Source organism: Lygodium microphyllum, chromosome 15, assembly GCF_053477565.2.
Source record: "Lygodium microphyllum isolate KBCC chromosome 15, Lygodium_microphyllum_v1.1.10, whole genome shotgun sequence".
NCBI lineage: Eukaryota > Viridiplantae > Streptophyta > Polypodiopsida > Schizaeales > Lygodiaceae > Lygodium > Lygodium microphyllum.
Genome location: NC_141149.1, coordinates 2,845,752 through 2,856,348, shown reverse-complemented (window position 1 = coordinate 2,856,348; position 10,597 = coordinate 2,845,752). Strand labels below are relative to the sequence as shown.

At 39.5% G+C, this 10,597-nt stretch overlaps 1 protein-coding gene across 1 annotated transcript; it reads right to left on the bottom strand.

Moving 5' to 3' along the window:
• Positions 1-656: 656 nt before the first annotated feature.
• LOC148024206 (uncharacterized) lies at positions 657-2,111 on the bottom strand. The gene has a single exon (XM_087693830.1). It carries the CDS (start codon positions 1,558-1,560, stop codon positions 799-801), a length of 762 nt encoding a protein of 253 aa, XP_087549956.1. The 5' UTR covers positions 1,561-2,111; the 3' UTR covers positions 657-798.
• Between the last annotated feature and the right edge of the window lie 8,486 nt (positions 2,112-10,597).

Sequence of the window (10,597 nt, the reverse complement as noted above, 5' to 3'; positions counted from 1 at the left end):
ATATGTAAGATGGATAGGGATACAAGCATACTTCTTGTTACTAACAAACCATTTTATTTTTATTTCAAAAACACAAAAATCTTGAAATGCCTATCTTCATGCTTTTCTTTATGTGCTACTTTCACTCGTGGGGGTGTCATACATGAAAAATAACTACTCAAATCTAGTGATTAAGAATTTATGCACATGATTAATCAAGTTCAAGAAAATAATAAGCTTTTTGTTTTGCTAGAGACATTCGCTGTGTCAACGATTTCATGCTCTAAATCAAATTAGCACATCTTACTTTGTAATATTAAGCTTTTTGTTTTGCCAGAAACAATCACCATGTAAATGATCTCATGCTCTTATTCAAATTAGCACATCTTTAATTCGTTATAAAAATCAAAAACCCCTCCATCTGTGCACCATATTTCATATTTACATACTTCATTGTATATTATTTATAGTCAGATATGGGATGCAAATTGGAGCCATAAGTAGTCAATTGAATTGAATGCTATCTGAAATCTGGAGGCCTATATAGTAGTATATAATTGCTCAAAGTTAAAGACTATGAAAGATATGATAAAGGGTGGTGCTCTCTCTCTCTCTCTCTCTCTCTCTCTCTCTCTATATCTATATATATATATATATATATCCTCATAATCAAGCAGTTCCATCAATTGTTAAATTTGTCTCACATGTAGCATAGGTACTTTGAGATGAAGCTTATGATACAGATGGTGGGGATATGTGCCAAAAATCAAAAACGAAATATTCTCTCTCTCTCTCTCTCTCTCTCTCTCTCTCTCTCTCTCAAAGCTTCACATGGGACTCGCATTGGATGCCAACAACAGAGCGAGAGGCGACAGAGACGTCCATGGAGCAGAGGGAGGTGGACTTGGCATGGTGCTTGAAGACGTTAAGGATGTTGATACGACCGGAGACCTGTGCAGAGGTGGTGATGGGAAAACGGCCGGCCGCAAAATCAGAGAAGACGAAGGGGCTGGACAGAACGCTGCTGGCCGCAGAGAGCTTCAGAACAGTGCTGAGGTTCTGCGATCCCCGGGCCCCGATACGCCCCGCGGGAATGGCAGCCTCACCGACCTGCATCCCCCTGTAGTACATGTAAGACGTGCTGTTAGTGTACCTGAAGCTCGCGTGGTTAGGGTTGAACACGGACACCTGCACGCCTAGGGTTAGGGCTATGGAGGACCCGGCGATGTCCGCAATGTTGAGATGGGAGATGTCCAGGGCCTGCAGGACCACATTGTTCACAGTAATCTCTGGCTCCCGGGTGCGGAAGATGGTGAGAGACAGAATGAGGATGATGATGCCTAGGATCACGATTAAGCCTAGGGTTATGCCGCAGCAGGCTATAGCGAGGAGGCGGCGCCGTCGCTGGTGGAAGGGGAGGTCTTCTTTCACCTCGGCGAGTTCTCCCGCGGAAGCGAGGTGCAGGGAGGAGGCATGGATGTCTTGCTCCCGCTTCTTTTTTATGCCGTTCTGAGAAGAGGCGCCATTGCCGATGCTGGTGCCTTTCATGTGTTCTCCGGCAGCAAGCTCAAGGTCTGCCATGCTCTTATCTTTCTGTGTGTGTGGTAACAGCACTTGAATCTCTCTCTCTCTCTCTCTCTCTCTCTCTCTCTCTCTCTCACAACAGGTCTTGAAAACCTTGCTCACCTCCTCCTGCTTGTTCTTCTTTTGCCAGCTATTGGAAGCTAATTCTCTTCTTCTTGTTCTTCCCCGCTCTCTATCTCTCTCTCTCTCTCTCTCTCAAATGCATCCAAGCAAGCTCGCTCTCTTTCTTCTCCTTCTTCTTCTTCTGCTGTGTGTTCTTATGATGCTGCTGCTGCTGCTTCTTCTTCTTAAGTTCTTCTCCTCCTCCCTCTCAACAGCTACTGAACTCTAGCTCTACTTGTAACCGTTTGAGGCAAAGAGGGAAATAGAAAAGGACAGAGAGAGAGAGAGAGAGAGAGAGAGCGGCACAGACACAGAGCCGAGCCGACTTTCATTAATAACTCTCGTTCTCCGTTTTCCTTCCCTCTCTTCTCTCATTCGTGTCTGCCAGTGACATGAAGCATCGGGGGATTCTGCGCTCCTTTTTTAGACGCGCTAAGCGCTCTGCCTTGAATGCTCATATTGACCATGGCCTTGTGAGTAGGTAGGTAGTCGATTGCTGTCTATTTATTCTTTTCATGTCATGTCACCTCTACCAAGTCATGTCATCTCCACCAAACCAAAGAAGACCACCTGGCACCGGTTTCTTCTAAGAGCCAGGCCACGCCTATTGATCTAGGCATGGCCAATGGAGTCAAGTTAATACAACTCTCGCCGCGACTCTTGACTTGCACTCTTGAAATTGTAGGACTCTGCCAAGTGCAAGAAGTATCACTAAAAATAGAGCCTCACTATGCTTAAGTGCATTTACTGATGAGCATGGAGGGGCTCTAGTAGGAAAGGACTACGGCCACACACAAGTCCAGACTCCAGACCTATGTGGACCCTATTGTTCAGCGCCGCACACAAAGGCTCAGTCCATAAACAAAAAAAGAGAGTAAACAATTAAACATATATTTTCACACAGAGAGAGATTCTACCAAGTACTTAAACTTGCAAGAGTCTATTTAGTATCACTACGAGCCAAAACATATATTTTCACAGAGAGAGAGAGATTCTACCAAGTACTTAAACTTGCAATAGTCTATTTAGTATCACTACGAGCCAAAACCACACGTTAAGTTAATGCGAGTGTTGCTCGATTGCTTGACTTGTGCTCTTGAAATTGTGGGACTCTAGCAAGTGCAAGAAGTATCACTAAAAATAGTGATACTATGTAGACTCCTATAAGTTTAAGTACATGGTAGCATCTCTCTCTCTCTCTCTCTCTCTCTCTCTCTCTCTCTCTCTCTCTCAATTTTTTTAATTTTTTTAATTATTTACTTTTTTTGTTTATGGTATGCATCTTTTGTGCGCTAAATTGTGGGGTCCATACAGGTATGGACTTGTGTGTGGCCACAATTCTTTCATGGCAGAGCCCCTCCACATTAAGTAAATGCACTTAGGCATGGTGGGGCTCTTAGAGTCGTGCCAGGCTCAAGGCAATCAACTTGAGTGTGTGTGGAAGTCTTGGTTGAATTAATGTGCCTAAGCATGAATAGTGAACTAGAATCAACAACAAGGAGAGAGAAGGAGAGAATTTGCCATGAGAGGAGAGAAAACCTGTTGGCCACCTATCTGCTCTTGTCATTGGTTCTCAAATTAGAGGACTTTTTACACTATGTATTTCAAAAAGGAAAAAATGAGATCTATTTCACTTTAAAGCCTTCCCATTGAGAGTTTGGTGCTATTACCTAAAAAAGTTGGGGAAGACATTCCTTTTTAGAAACTTTTGCATCCCAAACTCATGAATTTTCAATATTGTCCTTGCTCCAATTAAATACCATTTATAACCTTGAATATCTCATACATACACTCATACATACACGCAGCATAACCTACCAATGCAAGGAAAGCTAGCTATATGTGGTGGTGTCAAGCTCTACTTTTGTCTTTTTAGAAACTTTTTCATCCCAAACTCATGCATTTTCAATATTGTCCTTGCTCCAATTAAATACCATTTATAACCTTGAATATCTCATACATACACACTGCATAACCTACCAATGCAAGTAAAGCTAGCTATATGTGGTGGTGTCAAGCTCTACTTTTGTCATTTGACGATGACTTTAAAGGGAGTTCTAAAACTCTTCACAAGAATGTCCTCCTAATAACATGGTGTATGGGCTCCAATCACAAGGTTAGTGGTTATTGTTGCATTAACCCTTTGTACTAGGGGGCTTTTGGGACGTCATAAAGATCAAAGTTATGTATTATTGACTTTGTTCATATTCTTTTGAGTGTGTAAAGTCCATATCTTTTACACTATTAGAACGAATCATGGATTCCCTAAGACACAACCACAAAAACTAATAGGCTTAAAAATCTTCCAATTCATAGAGCGGGTTTTCAATGATACTTCATAATATTTTTCATTAAAATATGATACTACCTCAATATTGATTTATCTCAAGATTTAAGGTTCAAGTAAACAATAGGTCGACACACATCAATTATATCCACTACCATGACTTACTTAGATGAAATTTTGCTTGCATATGCATTGGCTCAAAATATTGGTCATTCTTCACTACCAATGACTTACCAAACCATAATGGCATAGGTGTACTTATGAAAAGACAAGCACACCTTTTGTGTGATTGAATGAACTAGATTCATGCATTTAAGTGAATGGGCTTGATCTACCAATCATGCAGATAACCTTAAGGAGATGTTCAATGCAACTCTTAAATATATCAAATTGCCTTGTACCATAGGAAGAAATCACTTGTCTTAGTTTCTGGGTGTATGCATGGAATCAAAAATAGGAGTGGTCTCTCTGTCTTGTCACATTCATCACATAGTATTTGAATAACTTCTCTATTACAGCTTGAGCCTTAGATATTTGGAGCATTGAAATGCTTTAATGGCATATTCTTTCATATGATATTATTAAAGGAGGCATCATCTTGATGGTATTGGAAGTTTAGATTACCTTCAAAAGAGAGGGTTCTAGTGTGGAATTTCCTCATTTTGGTGCTATTGTTTAAGGATTCATTGCTAGATCAAGCAATTTTTCTATGTATTAGACACATTTTGTTGCAAATGAGATAGCTCTCGCATTTCATGTTGGCCATTGCTATGTATCATTTTGTACTATCTCGATTTCTTTTTTGTTTTTTTGTTGACAATTTAGAATTTAATTTGTGCTCTATTAAGGTCTATTCTATAGCATCATGCCCCCAATTTCAGTTGGTCTAGATGTTAAGTATTTCACAATGTATGGTTCTATTCGTAATGCCATCCTTCCCTCTAAGCCCCTTTTAGTTTACTATCCCTTTCATTTTTTGGCTAGGCATTTCTATATGATTGTTTGGATATGCAATATATTTGTGTATATGCAAACTAGTCTTTATGACTCTTCCTTGTTCTCATGACATGTTTGGGTGGTTGAGCAGAATAGATGGAAAACAAAGATGCAACTTAAGTGCTTCAGAACTAGCTATATCATTCATGGATATCATGAACGATAGTCTATGGAATCACATGATGAAAGTGACAAAGAGATAGAACGATTATACCCTCACACAATAAGCACACCTACCTTTTAGCCTTTGAAAATAAGAGAAGCTTACCTCCCTTGAATCAGCATGAAGTGGTGCTCAAACCAAGCTCTACACACCATGTTGTCTTGCTCCTTGCCATCATGATGTGATCCTCTACATGTTGGGGATGGAAAGGAGAAGAGAAGATTAGAAGAAGGAGATGGAAGAAAATCTTTCACACTCACTCTCACTAGTCCAATCCTTTCACACTCACTTTCAACCTCTCCCACACACTCCACAAATGCACACAAGAGATGGGGAGCATAAGATAGTAAGAAGTTTATAGTTGCCCATATGGCAAAGTGTGTATGCAATGTAGAGCTATAAATGATTTAGTTAGTGGTTAGTGTCTATCATAAGTGTGGCTAGTAAATTGTATAGTCCTTGGTTAGCTACTATGAGAAGGGTGGTCCTTACCAAATATTATACCACAATTGTTATATACTTTGCATGGACCATGTGTGGCCAGCAAAATTGGTAGTACACAAACTACATGGGACTCTTTGGTGCTCTTCTTCTTGATCATCTTTACATCAATCCTCAAGCTTATTGATGCTCTTTTGTACTCTTCCATGATTTGTCCATTCCATTCTAGGATTTTAATATGCATAGCCCCCTACTATAGGAGTGTTAGTCCCTTGTCACTCGTGGTTAGAAGTAGCATTTATTTTGGACAATATAATTTGAGAGAGAGGTTAAGATTCTAATTGATCAAAAGGTGGTTCTTTTTATGTGGAGGGTGGTTTGGGCTTTGCTAACTTGGGTGGTAGTCCATTAAAAGAAACAAAATTTGTACAGTGGAAACCAATAGTGATCACTAAATATATTGTCATTGCTTTTGATGTTGGTTCACTCAACTTTATGTCTCCTTAAGATAATGAAGGATGAAAACTTGTTGATGATGATACAAATGAAGAGTTCAAGCCTACCATGGGCCTTAACATGTGCAATTAGAACCTCATGTGGAATCAATTCATGAGGGTAGTGCTAGCCTTCTTGTGCACAAGATATATGTTGTTGGAATGGGAGTTGGGTCTAACACTGGGTGGGCTTCCTAGGTTGTATCTCACTCTTAAGAACCCAAGCCATCTTCTAACTTTGAGTGTGATTAATAGGTGAATGCACATGCTTACGTAGGTAATACATATGTTAAAATATTGTTGTTTTGTCATTGTAGCAAGAGTATTCTCCATGGTTAGGGGATAGAAAATATTCTTAATGATGAGGAAAAAGGAACTATAGAGAAGATATGAAAGAGAATCAAAGTTTTGAGAGATGGATACTGGAGCTCTATCCAAGGGTAGTTAAGATGCATTCTTCCATAGTGATTGAACCATTGGTCAAGAGGACTATTGGTGGGGAATGAAGAAATCTTTTTCAATATAGCAACTTTTACTTGCTATTCACAAGGTTGTTCTATTGACACTTAAGTAGGTAAAAGAGTTTATACTAAAATAAAAGTAAAAGAGTTGACCTAACATTAAGCACACTAGATGTTTCTTGATATGTATTGTCCTTGATGTGTCTTGATTATTTGTGAGAGGTTAGAGGAGGGGCTAAAGATAGACTCATCTATCTAAGGCCATGGTACATCACCAAAGTAAGGAGCCTAGGTGCAGTGCTATGAACTTGCATCTTTTTTTCTCTTTTCTATTTGTTTTCCCTTCTTCGTTTTTTTGTATTTTGCCTCTTTTTGAACAATTTTGGCTCTTTTTTTTTCCTGAAGGAATATACAATATCACTGCATAAAATCTGAGCTTTCTTTACATGAAGGTTGAAGTACAATAACTCATAGAAGTTAGATCATTGGCTCGAAATTTTGACACTTAAACATACATAAGAAATGGAGAGTCAAAATGTTAGTGGTATTAACCAATGTAATTCAAGGGAAATGACACTAATGCCTACATGGTTTTAGAAAGCTTGGTGGTCATGTTGTAGAAGAACTAAGCTCACTGTATGAACAATCTTGTGATCTAGATCGTTAGGGCTTTTTTTATTGGAGTAGCAAATGATGGTCTTTGAGCATAGGAGATAAAGGAAATCCAAGTATCCACATGTCCTTATTTCTTGCTCACTCTTTACCAGAATGGTTTGTAGGTTATGTCTAGTAAATGTTTTTTAATGTGTGCATGGTTAGTTGTATGGAAATGAAACCTTTAATGAAGAAGTTACAACCATACAATGGTTTCTTAATAAAAGATTGAGGGGAATGGGTGGAAATTTGCCCCTATTAATTATGGTTTATGTATTGTAGTAGTGAATTTGGACTCAAGAGATTCTTTATTGTATGTGTGTATTAACCTATAATCACTTGATGAAACCGTAAGTGTAGCATGCAATATTAAAGTCTCCAATCAAAAGAATTAGACACACTAAAAGGCTACTTTCATTCTCCACTTCAACTTATCACATGTTTGATTTTTGACAATCATTTTTTGAAGCATATGGAGCTAACTAGAGGCCTTTGCTTTCTTGAGGCATTGATCTGTACCAAATGAGCCTCAAATTTAGGAGCCATCTACAATATGGGATTGAGTAAGAGTAATGATGTTGATCATTAAAAAATATTACAAGTGATTAGATCGAGTTGGAGGCACATGTTGGAGTCACACACAAGTAGTAATTCTATGATGCAATCGAGTTCATGCTATGATTAGACAAACGAGGCTTTTGTGACACAAGCAGTTCACTACAACTACACAAAGTGGGGCTTATCCATGTGACATTGTTATCCATTTTTGTGAAATAGAAAAGGACCCCTGAGTTTATACTAGGTGTGTAGGATTTATGTCTTTGTTTGCATGTGTTCTTGAGTCTTGGCATTCCAATAAAACTTTTTTTTTGATAGGCTAGAAGTTTAGACTGTGTTTTGTGTTGATTTTCATGGTGCACTTAATATTGTGGGCCAAGATATGTTGCTTTGCAAGTTGGAGGAAAGGAGTGTTTAAAGGTGCATTTCTCTAAATAAAGAAAATAAGAAAAGTCAAGTTGCATAAGAGTGCATCCCCATATGGAAAAAGGACATGGTGGCCACATCATAGAGGTGTGTTCATACACGCAATGACATAACAAGAGTTGTGGGTGCCAAGGGGGAATGAGGAATCCTCCTCAAGGTACAAAAATAAGGGTACGATGAGTGGAACTCTTGTTCTTAATGCACCAAAGGAATCCATGTGAAATTGTAATGATTAATGCCACCAATGTATAAATGACCCCAAAGCTTGGCTTGATGTCCACGTGTTATAACAAAGCCTCAATGTGACAAAATCTGCATGGTCTTTGTCTTCATTGTACCTCCTAAAATTAAATGCATTTGTACACTAGCAAGGAACTATAGTTTGAGAATGAATAAAGGGCTCAAACATGGACTCTTTGAAGACAATTCATGTCAAGGATCATGCTATGCAATCTATAGCACACGATGCACACATGGAAATATGAAAATATTGAAAAATAAGTTGCCTAGCGGATACTAGTATATAGTGCTCCATGAATCTATGCAAACATAGAGGGTTCACCAATTTAAATTATGTCCTTTTATGCTCATCTCACCTTGAAGAAAAGCAAAGACTCATTTTGCTTTCCCCCTAGTTAACTAACCACCCATGGTGGATTCATGGAATATTGAAAACTGTAGCTCATAGCTCATATAGACCTACACCATTCTGAACTCATCCATCCACCTGACTCTCTCAACCTGGGGTTCCTAATGAGTGGAAGAACATCCTGAAAGTGAGTGTAAAGGAATGTTTGTGCACAATATTGGTGCTCTCTTAGGTGCACATGTAACTAGAGTTGCATATAGTTGCAATAGGCATCATGCCATGCTCATGTTTATTAATGGTACAATACATACGTCTTCCGATTTCCTCGCGTGGTTTTAGTTGGAATTGTAGGGAGACAACCCCCGCATGCAGTGCATAGAAACAAAGTTATAATGTCGTGCATGTGATCCCTTTTTCTGTGAAGTGAAAGATTAAGGGGAATGTAAGTTAACCTAATTTCCTTGATGTTTAGCTTTATCGGTTGTAATCGATGGGGATGAGCGTGGCGGTTGCATGGGAAAGAAGATGGAGAAGAAGAAGAAATGGCTGGTTGCATGGAAAGGAGGAGGACAACGAATCAGGAAGAAGTCTGGTGCAGAGCATGGGAAGGAGGAAAAGAAGGGCTGCATGAAGGTGGTGTGACGGTGGAATTTTGGAGGTGGTGGACTGGATTGCGATCATGATGGGGCAGCTTCCATATGACAACTCGGGTGGTCCGTGAATAAGAGAAACATGCGATTGGAGATCCATAGCAGGCAGCTAGCCGTGATGACATATATCAATGCAGGTTGGCGACTGTAGCAACTAAGATATCGAAGAAGACGAGAAGTCAGAGCATGGCAAGATTAACGGTGCGCACATACTTTGCGACGAAGAAGAAGCTGCTGGTGGCTATTGGCGGTGCTGGTGGTGGTTGGAAGCTGGCTTGATGTGGGGTGGTGTCGTTTCATCAAGTCTTGTTGAATCTACATTGTATATGCTCCTCCTCATTCCTGAGGCGATTCATGTCGTACCCCTTTCTTCGCTACTGAAGATCATGGCATAAAAGGCGTTGTCCCATGGTCAATGAGGTACTTTCCTTTATTATTTTAAAAAAAAGAAAAGGCTTGTGCTTATGAGTTGTTGCCTCTTCTATGCATGGTGACCTACATTAAATATGGTGTTTTACTTGCTTTAAAAATTGTGATGCTTATGGTTCCTCTCGACACTTTGGGTGCTGTTCGATCTATGTTGATGGGCTTGTGTTCCTCTTGAATAGTCTTGGATGCTTAAAAGATGCAAATCTCTCAAGCTTGCAAGGATCCTAGAGGGAAGGGGGGGGGGGGGGGGGGGGGGGTTTGGAATGAGCTCCATTAGCAACATCTGGTTTTTAATCGTGGGATTTATCTTAAGTTAGTTGTCTAAAAATGTACACAAGTGAAAATAAATGCCCAATTAAGAAGCTTATTTAACGGCAATTGGATTGGCGCCTTTGCTGGTAGAAAAGAAAGATTGCTTCATTGATTATGAATATTTGGATCTCACTCGTTCTCTTTGCTGGAGAAATGGCTACCTACTTTAGTCAGCTCAATAACATCGAAGAAATTACTTTGTGATAAAGGACTTGGAAGATGGAAAGATTGTTGGGAAAAAGATAATTTAGATTTCCATGCCATTGAACAATTAGGCTGCAAGCTTGATCTTACCAAGAAAGAAGAGGAGTGGTTGAGATTGGTTTATTATAAGACGAAAGAGGGTTTGCCTTCCCTGATCAACAAAAGTGTGTGACATTCTACCAAGCTTTGGTAGTCTTGTAACCAAACATTGCCACTTACTTGTAAGTCTAAAATGGATTTGGAAAGGAAAGTAATGAACTCTAAGAGA

Excerpts from the sequence above, each read along its gene's own strand:
- LOC148024206 (XM_087693830.1), bottom strand. The coding sequence starts at position 1,560 with ATGGCAGACCTTGAGCTTGCTGCCGGAGAACACATGAAAGGCACCAGC.